The 14,609-nt window shown below is 49.2% G+C and overlaps 2 protein-coding genes across 3 annotated transcripts in view; one reads left to right on the top strand and one right to left on the bottom strand.

Moving 5' to 3' along the window:
- The window catches only part of CAPZB (capping actin protein of muscle Z-line subunit beta), a 31,762-nt gene extending 25,992 nt beyond the window's left edge, over positions 1 to 5,770 (top strand). The window contains exons 5-10 of one of the 2 annotated variants that reach the window (XM_075277879.1): positions 927 to 1,068; positions 1,186 to 1,302; positions 1,433 to 1,498; positions 2,232 to 2,308; positions 3,683 to 3,790; positions 5,085 to 5,770. In XM_075277879.1, the coding sequence (XP_075133980.1) occupies positions 927 to 1,068; positions 1,186 to 1,302; positions 1,433 to 1,498; positions 2,232 to 2,308; positions 3,683 to 3,785 (505 nt within the window). In that variant the 3' untranslated portion in view covers positions 3,786 to 3,790; positions 5,085 to 5,770. The remainder of the gene's footprint in view (positions 1 to 926; positions 1,069 to 1,185; positions 1,303 to 1,432; positions 1,499 to 2,231; positions 2,309 to 3,682; positions 3,791 to 5,084) is intronic. The other variant, XM_075277880.1, reaches the window with a different exon arrangement.
- Positions 5,771 to 9,432: 3,662 nt separating this feature from the next.
- SLC66A1 (solute carrier family 66 member 1) lies at positions 9,433 to 14,465 on the bottom strand. Its single transcript, XM_075278839.1, has 8 exons — positions 14,026 to 14,465; positions 12,759 to 12,934; positions 12,188 to 12,317; positions 11,926 to 12,013; positions 11,561 to 11,706; positions 11,195 to 11,287; positions 10,417 to 10,602; positions 9,433 to 9,975 (listed from the first exon to the last, which is right to left on the bottom strand). Exons 2-8 carry the CDS (start codon positions 12,923 to 12,925, stop codon positions 9,871 to 9,873), a joined length of 915 nt encoding a protein of 304 aa, XP_075134940.1. The 5' UTR covers positions 12,926 to 12,934; positions 14,026 to 14,465; the 3' UTR covers positions 9,433 to 9,870.
- Positions 14,466 to 14,609: the final 144 nt, after the last annotated feature.

Below are 14,609 nucleotides of genomic sequence, written 5' to 3'. Positions count from 1 at the left end.
AGCACACTGATACTTGTCATGTTGTACCGGGTTGGGGGGGGCCATCTTATTATGTCTTAGCTTCAGTTACTTCTCTAATTCCTTTAACTAAGTTTCACACAGAGTTAAAGGGGAGTAGTTTTTGTGTTAACCCTTTCTGCAGCGTGACGCACCAGCAGTGAAGGGGTTGAGGCAGTGCAGGGCCGGCTCTGCCATGTGGTTGCTGTTAGGTCTGGTCCTGCCTCTCTCCGGGGGCTCGGTGCGGTTTCAGACATCGTTTTAGCACATTCCTCAAATACCCACAAAAGCCGTTATGTAAAAACTCATCAGCGGCGACCACATCAAACCCGCGCCGCCGTCCCGGCCCCTCCCCCGTCACCGACACTTTCATGTTGTTCCAAATGATCAAAAGCTGCTGCTGTAGGTAGGACGAGGTCTGCAGCGAATCCTGCTGTGAGCAGCGTGTAATGCATCCCTTGGCAGGCAGAGGGCGAGGAGGCGCCGCACCACACCCCGCGCCCACACTTTAGGGTTCAGTCATCCCCTTATTACAACTTTAAAGGTCACACCGTGCAGGTCCGTCCGGCAGCAAAGGGGATTCAGGAGCTTGGTACTGCGGATGATGGGTGTTGTGCTCCTCCGCTGGATCTAGTGTGGGCAAAGGGTGTATTCTGTCTATAGGGGCAACATAGATCACCTTTCCCCTCCCCCCCCCCCCAAATAACCGCCTTGGGGTGAGGATACAAGCTCTTAAAGACATTGCGATTCCAGTTATCCATGCCTTAGAAAGCTGGATGATAATCTATACGGCGGCTGTGACCACTCCCACAGTGTTATTCAGTGCTCACAAGCATATGCACTAGTGAAGACCTCCATCCTATGTGTACCCCTCCCCATATTGTGTATTTTTTGGAGTACGTTCTTGACCCCATATCTTGATCCCGCAGGTATTTTGAAGGTGGCGTCTCCTCCGTCTATCTCTGGGATCTGGACCACGGATTTGCCGGGGTGATCCTTATCAAGAAAGCTGGAGATGGTTCAAAGAAGATCAAGGGATGCTGGGACTCCATCCATGTGGTGGAAGTGCAGGTAACGGCTCCCCCCTCTGGCCACGAGATGGAAGTGCACCCTGTTGATGCAGATGTTTGGACTTACTGATTTTCTGGGCTCTCTACAATCCTGGTCACAATGTATCTGTGTTTGCAGGAGAAGTCGAGCGGCCGCACTGCTCATTACAAGCTGACCTCTACTGTCATGTTGTGGCTGCAGACAAACAAGAGCGGCTCAGGGACAATGAACCTGGGCGGAAGTCTTACCCGGCAGGTAAGTGCGCGCCATACTGCAATGAGAAGACAGTGCTGCAGCTTTGGTCACCAGGGTTAGCACTTCGTGGTGGTAGAAGTACAATTCTGTTTAGCAAAAAAAATCTAAGCTTTTTTTTTTTTTTTTTTAGATGGAAAAGGACGAGACTGTGAGCGATTCTTCCCCGCACATAGCAAATATTGGGCGGCTGGTAGAGGTAAGTGCCTGGAAATTGGGGAGGACTGGTTACTAAGTCACAAGGAGCTTCTCCACCATAACTTTTGTTAAGCTCTGATAGTCGGATCTGGGGGTTAAACTGGTAAGAATCTCCTCCCTTCTTCCTCCATCACCAACGCAGTGTCAGGGCTTCCCTGTTACAGTAAACCACATGTTTGCATTCACTGATGGCAAACAGAGATCTTGATATACAGGAAACCTTGTCTGCGGTGCTGACTCTGTATAGGGAAGGTAATGTACCCTGAATGGGGTTGTCCAGGGTGTCTTATTTTTCTTCATTTTTCTTCTCCCGTTTTCAGTATTAGTGGGGTGTCAATCTATAGTAACGCCAAGTAACTATCTGCCTCAGCTTCCGGTCCAAGATACGGGCAGCCGCAACTGAATGGCGCTGCACTGCACTGGCATCTAGTCGCACACTCTGCTCCGGATTAGGCCCAATGAATGGGCCCAGTCGGGAGGACGGAGTGTCTTCAGGCCGAATCGCTTCTTTTTCTGGAAGCCAGAAGAAACGGCTCCTAGAAAAAAAAGACCTGAGCGGCTCAGTTCAATGGGAGCCGTCTTTTTGGTCAGGATTTTGAGGCGGGTACGGCCAAAATACCCTGCGTGAACTTCCCCTTACAGTGTCTTGTCTGTTTTGGTGATGCCCTTTGACTGCCCTATAGATATTGACCTTGGATTCTTCCTTTATAAAATAATCTCTCTCTTCCCTTCAGGACATGGAAAACAAAATCAGGAGCACTCTCAATGAGATTTACTTTGGGAAAACCAAGGACATAGTCAACGGGCTCAGGTAACGTCTTGTGCTCCTCGTGCTCTAGTTGTTCTCCAGCTGCGGGCCAATCCCCATAATCTCATTTCATGTGTCTTGTACCTATTAGCTTTCCTCCTCCTTGTGCCCATTGTCCCTTCCTTCCTTCCTTCCATGTGCCCATTTTCTTTTCCCTCCTCCATCCATTGTTCCCCCCCTTCACCTTGTGCCCATTATCCTTCTGCTCTCCACCCTGTAATCCTTCCTCTACCTCATGCCCCTTGTCCACCTCCATCCTGTTCCCGTTGGTTTCCCCTCCTTGACCTTGGGCATCCATTCTTCACTATGTTGTCCTCCCTCTACTTCATGCCCATTGTCCCTTCCCACCTCCATCCTGAGCCTGTTGATCACTCCACTTCCATTTTGTATCCGTTGTCTTCCCCTCCTCAAACTAATTTTCCTTCCTTCTTCTACCTGATGCTTGTTGTCCCTTCTCACCTTCATCCTGTGCCTGTTGTTTTCCACTCCTTGACCTTGTGCTCTTAGTCCTTCCGTTCTTCACTATGTTGTTCTTCCTCTACCTCATGCCCATTGTCCCTTCCCACCTCCATCCAGTGCCTGTTGATCTCCCACTTCCATTTTGTATCCGTTGTTCCTTCCCTCCTCTACCCGATGCCCGTTGTTCCTCCCCGCCTCTACCTGATGCCCGTTGTTCCTTCCCTCCTCTACCCGATGCCTGTTGTCCTTCCCTCCTCCACCTGATGCCCGTTGTTCCTTCCCGCCTCTACCTGATGCCCGTTGTTCCTTCCCTCCTCTACCCGATGCCTGTTGTCCTTCCCTTCTCCACCTGATGCCCGTTGTTCCTTCCCGCCTCTACCTGATGCCCGTTGTTCCTTCCCTCCTCTACCCGATGCCCGTTGTTCCTCCCCGCCTCTACCTGATGCCCGTTGTTCCTTCCCTCCTCTACCCGATGCCTGTTGTCCTTCCCTCCTCCACCTGATGCCCGTTGTTCCTTCCCTCCTCCACCTGATGCCCGTTGTTCCTTCCCGCCTCTACCTGATGCCCGTTGTTCCTTCCCTCCTCTACCTGATGCCCGTTGTTCCTTCCCTCCTCTACCCGATGCCCGTTGTCCTTCCCTCCTCTACCTGATGCCCGTTGTTCCTCCCTTCCTCTACCCGATGCCCGTTGTTCCTTCCCTCCTCTACCTGATGCCCGTTGTTCCTTCCCTCTTCTACCTGATGCCCATTGTTCCTCCCCTCCTCTACCCATTGTTCCTCCCCCTCCTCTACCTGATGCCCGTTGTCCCTTCCCGCCTCTACCCGATGCCCGTTGTTCCTTCCCTCCTCCAGCCTGTGTTTTGTCACAATCTCATGCCAGCTTCTTCTCGCTTCTCTCTCCTCCCGCTGAACTCTGTAGATCAATAGATGCAATCCCAGACAACGTTAAATTTAGGCAACTCCAGAGGGAGCTGTCTCAGGTGCTGACACAACGCCAGATCTACCTGCAGCCAGATAACTAGTCCAGGTACCCACTGTCCGTCCTCCGCCATCCCCTGACACAGGCTCAGTGGTGTCCGCATGGTGTGCCAGTGGGGGCGCCCTCACGATAGCGCTGCGTACTGCATGGCAGCGGGCGGCTGGTGCAGCACCGGCGGTCCAGTGTTGTGCATGTCATAAAAGGCCATGCATTGTGGAGCCAGCGCCACCTTTGTTCTATCCAGGGACATTTAAAGGAATAGCGTTAGCATTTGCAGCTTGTGTGCCCGCTATGCATTACTGCGGCAGCTTTCTGGCAGGTGATGGGTACCGACGGCCCACTCAGTGCTGCGGGGGACATGGGGCTGCATGGATTGACTAATCCTGTTGTGGAGTTTACTGAGATGCATGTAATCTAACAACATGTAGTGTGTGGGGGTAGGGCTGCACATGGGGCGGGACACACCCTATAGCAAATCATCCCTACTATACTGATGATCCCCACCTAATAGAGGATAGACCCTGACTGGGAACACTCAGTAGGACACACAATGATTATAGGGACGTCATAAGATACCTGGGTGTACATAGGGTTCTCCAGTGCTACTTATGGGATGGACCATGCATGGCTACATTTACAACTCCCCGAATCTAGTGCCAGGGACATCCTGCCCTCTGCTGGCCACCATTACATATCACACGTATGATGTGTACAGATCATTCCCATTACATCCACCACCATTTCATCCTCTCCTGGTTATCTGCTCCTTTACTAAAATGCTACTGATATGACTGCAGCAAGGTGCAAAGACTGGGACGTGACTTACAGCGCCCCCCAGAGATTGAGGGGATTGACAGATCTTGCAAGTATGTAAATCATCATGGATCCGTGTCAGTCAGCTGCATGTAAAGCCAGCAGAATTCCATAGCAATGGCTTATTACATTGATACTGTAACACAGATGCTCAGGGTTAGGACTTACTAGTATACCTTCTTTTTTGCACTTGTTTCCGTTGCTGAACATGAGGGACACGCCATTTTTTTTTTTCACGTTTACTAACTGTGTGACACAAGGATGTGTGACAGGAGGAGCACCGACCCTCCGATTGGACTAACGTATAGTGGCTAGACAATACCCAGCGATGCCGCCTTCTATAGGGGACACATTGTGGCACCGTGTGTGATGGAGGTCGCTTGGTAGAAGTCAATGGATACTGCTCCATCTGTCCATTGACTTCTATGTTTGCTTTGGCTTTACCCAAGACCCCTCATCTCCGGGATACCCAATGAGCCTGACTTTACTGTGTCACTCACTCCCACTCTCCGTCTCTCGCCCCCTGCAGGTCCGTCCAGACGTTCGCAGACAAATCGAAACAGGAGGCTTTGAAGAACGACTTAGTGGAGGCTCTGAAGAGAAAGCAGCAAAGTTAAATGTTCTCCCGTCCCCCCTGCCCTTTTCATTTCTTATAATGTCTCCCCAGTTCCCATCAGTCATGGATCCCTTCTTCTTCTTTCTGTTCTTTTTTTTTTTGCCCCCTCCCCCGTCCGTCTGTCTGCATCACTTACATAGCCATTCAGCACACTCTGCTCCTATCAAATAAAGCTGTATGAACCCGTCACAGTCTGGGGCTCGTTTCTCCAGCCTTCTCTTTGCCCCTTCCCCCCACTTTTGTGCTAACTGCCCAGCCCCGGTGTTACCCCGTTATATACTGCACATCCCGCTCCGCCCTCCGCAGCGCCACCAATGGTTACCTCCTATCGGAGAATAGATGGATCTGTTCTGGAGGGTGGAAGAAGAGACTTGATGTTTTCATCATGGGATCCCCCGTGGCCCCGACTTCTGCCCCTGATTCTCATTTTTCCTGGTGACTGTCTGGGGAATGCGTAGGGTATGTTCTATTTTTTTTTTTTCCCCCATATTTTTTTTTTTTTTCGGTTTTGTTATATATATATTTTTTGTAAAGCTTTAAGTCTTCTATATGAGCCTTCCTGTACTAACAATAAAATGATTCTAAATATCCGGCCCAGATTGTTGGCTCCGTGTGTGTGGTCTGAGGGTCCCCGAGTCTCTTTCCATTACTGTTTGGCTTCCACTCGGCAACTCACAGGTTAAATTTACTGAAAATAGTTTGATTATATTTGCAGCATGATTTTTACTCTAGTTACATCCAGAGCTGCAAGCACAATTTTGGTACTGAGGGGGGACCGAAGTCTCGTTCTGGTCCGTATTGTCGTCTGAGGGAACCCAAGTCTCACTCCATGACTGTTATGCTTCTGCTCAGCAACTCATTGGTTAAACATATGTAAAATATTAAATTGCACCTTCTACTCCATTCACATCCAGAGCTGCAGGAACAGGTCTGTTGTCTTCTATTAGGGTGTGTTCACACTACCGTCGGTGTCTGATGGCTAGTGTCCGCTGCTAATGTCCGTTCAAAATCTTGCACGGACATTGGCATCGGACTCTAGCTGTGTCCGTGACATTTTGCATTGATTTAAATGGCGATCGGGTGCGTTCTTTTACTGTCTGTGGGTGTCCTTAAGTGTCCGTTCCTAAAGATGTCCGACTTTTCAAGCGGACAGCAAAACCCGACATGTAGGTTTTTGCTGTCCGCTTGAAAAGTCGGACATCTTTGGGAACAGACACTTAAGGACAGACACGGACAGTAAAAACGCACCCGATCTCCATTTAAATCGATGCAAAATGTCACGGACACAGCTAGTGTCCGATGCCAATGTCCGCGCAAGATTTTGAGCGGACGTCGGCAGCGGACACTAGCCATCAGACACCGACGGTAGTGTGAACGCCACCTTAGCCATTCAGAGACAGTTGTAGCATTTTGGCTTTATCTGCAACCACAACTATCCTGTGTGCCCTGCTGTGTCAGTAGCCCTACATGAGTGAGACAATGTGGCAAAGCAGTGTGCATAGCCTGCCTGTGTTGTCTCACATACACCCACGTGATACAACAGACTGTGGTCATAATAATGCAAGTACAATGTGCCCTAAATCTGCTGCATACACAGGATAGTTGTGGCATCAGAAGGAGTAGCTGTGTCAGACTTATTGCAGATTCAAGTCTCCTGGAGTTGAGGGGAGCTTTTGAAAAAAAAAAAAAAAAAGCCCCTAAAAGTTCAAATCGCCCCCATTTCCATAGATTATACATAAAAATAAATACATTAGGCATCCCCAAGTCTGGGAAGACTGAAATAAAATTAAAAAATCACAATGTCCTGAAGGGGTTAAGGAAACAATCCACATATACAGAGGGTGAAGGGTCCAGAGAGCACAGGCCGCAGGTCCTGTAACACCTCCCTAATCCATGGGGAGCAGGTTCTAGCATGAACCATGGCTGCGGGGCTGAGATATGGGGCGGACATGTTACAGTAATTTTTAGTAAAAAAAAATTCCTATTTTTTTGATCTCTGCTTGTAAGTGAATGAAAATTTTCTGCTGAATATACGTGCACTGACCGGACACTGCTGGGGGTTTGGTGGACTTGGTAAGGTCACACACACACACAGTCCATCATAAAACTGATAAGTCCTGACCAGAATCTGCCCTTTTATGTTTCGGTGGGAGATGGGGAGGGTCGCTTTGTCAGTTTGCCAAAAAAGAAAAGCGTCCTGCTTGACCTCGCTATGGCTGATTCAGTGGTGGGAACCGCGGCATCCACAGGCCTGCTTTGTGCCATAGAAGACCACCTAAACGTCCTCTCCATATTCCTCTGTATGAACCTGACCTTACAGTGTATTTGTGCAGGGGCGCACATTGCTCCACACTATATGGTTTTTTGAGCCTTACATTCAAGGGCATAACTTGAGGGGGTGCAGCTGCACCCGGGCCCAGGAGCCTTGGGGGGCCCATAAGCACTGGCATCAGTACTGAGATTGCAGCTTCCATCTGGCCCATAAACCAAGGAGACCCACAGATTACCCCTAACCCCACTAAGGGGGATTAAACTCCTTAGCCCCGTAACCATCACTATAAAGAATTCACTGTAAGGATGAGGTAGGGGCCGGACAAAAGATTGCACCGGGGCCCACAAGACTATAGTTATACCACTGCTGACATTGTTACCAGCTCACCGGTTCATTGCTGTTTCTAGCTAAAAATATGACAAGATCGGACAGGATGTGGGGTTTTTCAAAACACTACAAAAAAAATAAATCCCAGCATTGAACACGGTCTCTTTCCTGAAAACAATGGGAGGCAGATATGACAAGTGTGAACGTGCCCTAAAGATATTCTGTGATGTTTCAGTTCCAAAGCAAAGGCTAAGGAGCCTGCACATAGAGTATACACTCGCTCATTGTGAATGTAAAACTCGTTCAGAGTGAGTGGCGTAAAAAACAGATTTCATTGACTTGAATGGGTGCCGGCATACGCGCGCATATCACATTGAAAGCAATGGGAGGCTTTTTTACCTATGGCTTTCAATGTGGTAAGCGCGTATGGCGGCACCCATTCAAGTCAATGGGATCTGTTTTTTACGCCGCTCACTCTGAACGAGTTTTACGTGTCAGAATGAGCGAGTGTAAACTCCGAGTGAATGTGTAACTGCAGCTGCAATACTAAGGTCTAATGGGTCTACTGGTCCACCCGGTGTCAGTAGACGCGGCTCCCGACACAGCACGTTATATGGGTGCAGGTCGGCAATCTGGCCACAGTGCTGTGGCTCCTGGCAGGGACCTGGTCTAGAGCGCCGTACACCGAGGTCCCGTCAACCTTCCCGGTCTACAGTGCTGTTTTGTGTATTGCGCGGCTAAGTAGCAGTACTGAGGCTCAATGTGCACTGCTGATACTCTACTTGCAGACAGGAGCAGAGACAAGAACATCGTATGTGTCCTGCCCTCTTTCCCCTCCTGCTAGCTGTATGTTCTGCAAGTTGGAGGGGGATGAGCTCTGGCTACTAGTGGGGAGATAGATATAAATATAAAGTCAGGTGTCCCAGCCAGTGCTCCTACTCATTGTGACTATGGTGAATGGAGTCACATTCACATTATAAATGTCATAATTAAATGACAAGTATGCACTAAAATCCAACCCCCTCTCCATATGACCAAAGCCCCCCACCCCACTGGGCCATGGAAAATGGTCTTGCTTGAAGCTAGTCCCTGGTGCAAAAAAAAAAAAAAAAGGTTGGGGCCACAACCTTATGGCAGAAATAGGAACACGTTCGGTATGCACAGTTGTTTGTGTGTATGACGTGGCAGGTCCTACTGGGTCCCCCAGCGATCAGGTGACTGACCGTCCATCTTCCTTGTGAATGGAGCACTAGTGCCCTTGTGTGACCGCTGCTCCATTCATTGCAATGGGGCAGAGATTGCAGTTCTGACTTCCCCATAGCAGTGAAGGAAGCACTGGTCACACAAGCGCACTGGTGCTCGGTTCACAAGGAAGCTTTAGGGAGACTTTCAGTTCTCCATTTTGATCGCTGCAGGACCCATCAGTTGAGCTCTCTAGTTATATTACACTGGGCATGTGTCCTTAATGTCACAAAATTTTTAAAGGGATTGTCCAAGAATGAATATTGATGGCGTATGCTTAGAATAGATCAGCCACCGTGCACATATCACCTGCTCGGAGCCAGACAGCTCCGTACACTGTATAGAGGCCATGCAGCACTATGACCCCCATTAACACGACACCTGCAATATACCTGCAGAGACAGAGCTTAGTGTTGTCACACTTTATTAAAACTGGATCCCTTCTTAGCGTCCTCTTCTGGAGCAGCAGCAGCACTGCAGTGTGATCAGAGTCCATGAAACATCCCGTCCCAAGTCCATCACTTTCCCTTGTAAACGTCCGGTTTTAGAGGTCGGCTGTAAAGTGGCACCATTGTATTCCGTAAAATCACGTTATAACGCAATATTCCCTTATGTGACCTTAGAGGTCCGTTTTTAAACATAAAACAAATAAAAAAATAAAAATGTTATAAAATAGCTACAATACGTTAAAGAAATTCCCTACATTGTTGCACTGGAGCTCGTCAGTCCTTGTGCCAGTCAAAGGGTTAAATGTAAGTCTAACAGGCTTCTTTAAGAAAAACAATAGCAATGTCTTTTGGAATATTAGCCGCCTGAGCGGTGAGGGGCAGGAGACATGCAGAGCGCCCCCCGATCCTCTCAGGGGGTAGAGAGCCTCCTGTTCGGATGTAGCAGCGGTTCTCTTTCGTCCCTTGTAGAGTTATTGGAATCTTTTGCACCGAACACAAAGAACTGGGAGATGATCTGATCAGGAGTCAAGAAATTAATTCGGAATATTTGTTGCTTAACTTTTAGAAAAACTTGAAAAAAATTATAATTGAACACTATGCACAAGATACATCACATATGGATGATCTGTGGGGTCCTATACATGGACCCTGCACAGATCAGCTGTTGCAGCAGTCTCTAGGTGCCCGGAAGCTGAACAGGTAATAGGAGCGGCTCTGCAGTTCCCCCAAACCACCGCAGTGAATGGAATACTTCTATTACCTAGTGCAACAGCTGATCCGTGCGGGGTCCGGGTGTCAGATCACAAAAAACCCATGAAGAGAGAGGATTCTGGTGACGAGCATCACTGTTTGACACATCATATTTAAGATTTTGTTTCTAGTGCACCGGACCTGCCATGGTGGAATTATTAAGAAGGTCTCCAGAGGCCACAGCTGCAAATAGAATAAAGGATACAACAAGGTCCAGAGCCATGACGCCCAGGCTCCCGAACAGCCAAGGCAAGCGGTGCTCAATGTAGTTGGCCTCGGACTGGCCCCGGTCGGGGTTCTTCAGGAGGACGCTGACGCCATAGGTCAGATTGCCCATTATGACCATGAAGAAGAGGGACAGCGCCAGCCCTTCAGTGGATCTTCTCCGGAACTGCAAAGACCAGACAGATTAAAGGGTTAGGCCCGGTTCACATCTGCGTTTGGGATTCTGTTTGGAGAGTCCGCTTGGGGACCCCCCTCCAGGGGGAAACCTGCCCTTTTCGCTGCCCGAGGTAAACGACAGAAGCCGCCCCCCAGAGTGGAGGGGGCTTGGCGAAGTGAAGGGGGCGGGGCTTAGTGGCGTTCGCAGGCAGGGAGAGGACCTGCTCTCTGCCTGAGTGTGAGGGGAGGCCGCTGGAGCAGCGCTGCTCCCACGGCCTCCCCAATCCACCGCTCGGTGCTAAGCCAGTCCAGGACAGCTTGTCCTGGACTGGCTTAGGTCAGCAAAAATGCCGCCCTCCCTGGGGCCCTGGCATAGCGCCGCCTGAAGTGGTCGCTTCAGGTCGCCTCATGGGAGGTGCGGCGCTGCCCCCCTCCCCAAATGGAAACCTACGGTATATGCATTAAAAAGCGGTTAGCTAAGAAACCACATGGACCCCAAGAACTATAATGAGGCCTGTGTGGTAGCTGTAAAAATGTAGCTGTAGCTAAACCCTACCCCCACCTTCAGCCACGAGTCCCCTATAAAATGGGAACTTGCTTACGTTAGTGACGATCTGAGGAAGCCGGGAAAAGAGGTAGAACATGGAGGAGACGGCACCAAAGACAGTTCCTATAATCTCCTGGGTGGTGAAAGGCTGAAATATACAAAGATAACCATAGTGAGTGCTGTGACCAGGACAGCCAAAGCTGTGCTCATATACGTTACATACAAAGGTCGCACTACGCTGCACGTACAGTCCTCCTAACCTCTGCATGCTGTCAGGGAATGGGACAAGGACATGTCTAGATTCACAGACTGCAGGCAGAGGATCTTGTATCAGTCTATTGGAATATTACACAACAATGAATCTGTATCAATACGGCGCTACATACTTATAATAAGAATCTTTCTTCGTCCCGATACTCACCTCGCTGTCATCTTTAGAGAGAAGACGTCTCGTGCCCACTATGGCGGTGTCGTAAGCTGCAGCCGGACCTGAAATCCCCAGTGCAGGCAGCAAAGCAGCAGAACCGAACAAAGCCAATCCACAGACTGCGTTTATAGTCAGAGCCGCTGTGAACGGAGAAACGGAAGGTCAATATAGAACAGCAATATAGTCAGGGGGCCGACCCTAGAGGTTCTGTGGACCGCCACAGATCCCCAGAATACAGGGGCAGCTGCAGTGATGGGGGTGTAATCTTCTGACTGAGGTCTATGATATATCTGAAGTTCACATTTGGGTACAGTTCCCCTTTAAGTGCACAGAGCACCCCCAATATAGGATGCACTCACCGCTCAGGCGCTGGTTCCGGTACTTGTAGTACATGTATAGGGAAAGCATCACCAGGTCAGCCAGCACGTAATAAACCGCGGTGTAGATCTGTGGAAGAGAAAAGTAGACAAAGGTGACGCTGGGATATATATATATATATATATATATATATATATATATATATATATATATACACACACACACAGTATATATATATCTTATACACACACATATATATACATACACACATATACACACTGTATATATGTATCGGACACTTACCTGTATGGGCAGCTGATGGGACAGGAACGCCCCTACAAAGTTACAAGAGTCTCCAGCCAGCCACCCCAACAGGAACCAGATGGACATCGCTTGGTCCATGTTCCCCGTCTTACAGGATTGGTAAAATTGTCTATGAAAAAGAAGAAGACATAGTATAAGACAACTGCAAATGGCGGTCAAGACAGTGCCTATGGAGAAGGTCACCCAGCTTTCCACAGATCCTGAATGACAAGTTTGCACTGCAGTTTAATACAATACTTGCAGAATCACTCTTCCTCCCATCTACTATATTGCCCATGTGTCAGTTTTCACTGCAATATTAGCATACTATTCATGAATCATAAAGCTCTGGGTGAACAGTTGCTGCAGTGCATGGCATTAGGAGGACACTGACACTGCTGCATCTGCAGCTTCTGGAAGGAGACTTATGTTTCATAGGTCAGTGTGTGCAGGACGTCTGTGGTCGGAGAATCCTCACATCAGCACATGAGTCAGCCATGTTGTCAGCACAAACCAACATCCTCAATCTAGACAGAAGTCCTGACCTCGTAATAAACGAAGATCTACTCACGGGAAGGAGGCAGCGACAAAACACAGGATAGAGACCAGGCCCAGGACCACGCTGGTGAGATCCCGGCCATCCGATGCACACTCATTGAACACCTCCCACACCCAGGCCGTGCCATTGACGCAGTCGGAAAAGTTCTTTGGTGGAGAAGGAACCCCCAGATCCCACATGGTGCAGGCCTGAAGATAAGACAATATAGTCCTCATATGTCACAGCCATCAGTTCAAATCAAGTGTTATATCATGATTTATACACCAGTCACATCCAGAGCTGCATTCACAATTCTACACCTTAGCCCCCAGATCGGGCACTGCCATTCTGAATGCAGCTCTGGATGTGACTACAGAATCATAGACGCAGCTTTAGCCGTGACTAGAGTAAAATTCTCTATATTGTTTGACGCCATAAGCAAGCTGTGTTTTGTTGGATATTTGTTTGAGAAAGTTTTCACATCACAACGCTATATAATATAGTACAAGGTATTATGGATTGTTGACCGAATATGCAACGTTTCGGTCAAGTTCAAAAAGTTGAAGTCCATGTTCAAGCCTAATCCGTCTTGATCTGTGTACAACAAGGAGGAGGCGCGTGGCGCTGCTTAGCGTGGCTTACTTATCACGTAAAACAATTACAGCCTAGGCAGAGATCTCTGTGTACTGGGATGGGGGGTGAGGACCATAAGCCGGGTGATCACTTCTGTAAAATCCTACAACAAACAAGGCTTGCAGATAACATAGGCCGTATGTAATCCACTAGGAATGTCGCCTATACATTCCAAGCAGAAGGAAGGAATCTGCGGGAGCTTGTCCAACCTGTTCACACTGTCGTGTCAGCTCCAAAAATAATGTGAAATATGGAGCAATAACGGACAACATATAAATATATATATATATATATATATTATATAGTGCTGTACTTAACCCGGTGATGGCAATGCAGATGTCGCAGAGTTAACCTGATGAATTGCTGCAATGTGATATCACAGAAGACGACAATACTATATGCTAAGTCTGTACAAGGCCGTATCTCGGTGACATACACAAGCGATCGGGGTCCTATAGCTCCTGAGGGCCACAGCAGTACAGTTGTGTTCCCGTATACATCTATAAGGAGAGACTATATATAGGTGCAGCCACAGATACAGATGTACAGCACTGCATATACCAGGAAGCCTTATGGAGCAGCCCTCTAAGTAAGCACCCCCCCCCCCTATATTAGCAACAATAAAAAACAAAAACACAATTTTCGCCCTTTGACCCCTTGTCCTCACCTGCTGTGTGATCCGCTGCTCAGTACAGGATCCGCTCTGACTGTACAATCCTAGTGCTGTGTGGCGCCCCCTATAGCTAATACCTATAGATGATCATGTGAGCAGTCTGTTGTCTATGTGACCTCTATCCGGTCTCCCTATATGACAGCCCCGGTGTGGCCCGCACAGCTCTCCCCGGTGTGGCCCGCACAGCTCTCCCCGGTGTGGCCCGCACAGCTCTCCCCGGTGTGGCCCTCACAGCTCTCCCCGGTGTGGCCCGCACAGCTCTCCCCGGTGTGGCCCTCACAGCTCTCCCCGGTGTGGCCCTCACAGCTCTCCCCGGTGTGGCCCTCACAGCTCTCCCCGGTGTGGCCCGCACAGCTCTCCCCGGTGTGGCCCGCACAGCTCTCCCCGCTCTCCCGGCCTCGTCTATCCTTCCTCTTGTTGTCTATTCCTGTAAAGCTCCCTGTGCCGGGCACATGACTAAGCGTCACATGACCAACCACAGCCACGTGACTCCGCTATGGCCACGCCTCCCGCCCCCGGAGGTGAAGTGAATGTGCTGACTGCTTGTATAGCTGGTGCCGGCTGTAATATAACCGTAC

This window comes from Leptodactylus fuscus, chromosome 6, assembly GCF_031893055.1.
Source record: "Leptodactylus fuscus isolate aLepFus1 chromosome 6, aLepFus1.hap2, whole genome shotgun sequence".
NCBI classification, from domain to species: Eukaryota; Metazoa; Chordata; class Amphibia; order Anura; family Leptodactylidae; genus Leptodactylus; species Leptodactylus fuscus.
The sequence above is the reverse complement of the archived record's forward strand: the minus strand, read 5'-3'. Positions and strand labels throughout refer to the sequence as shown.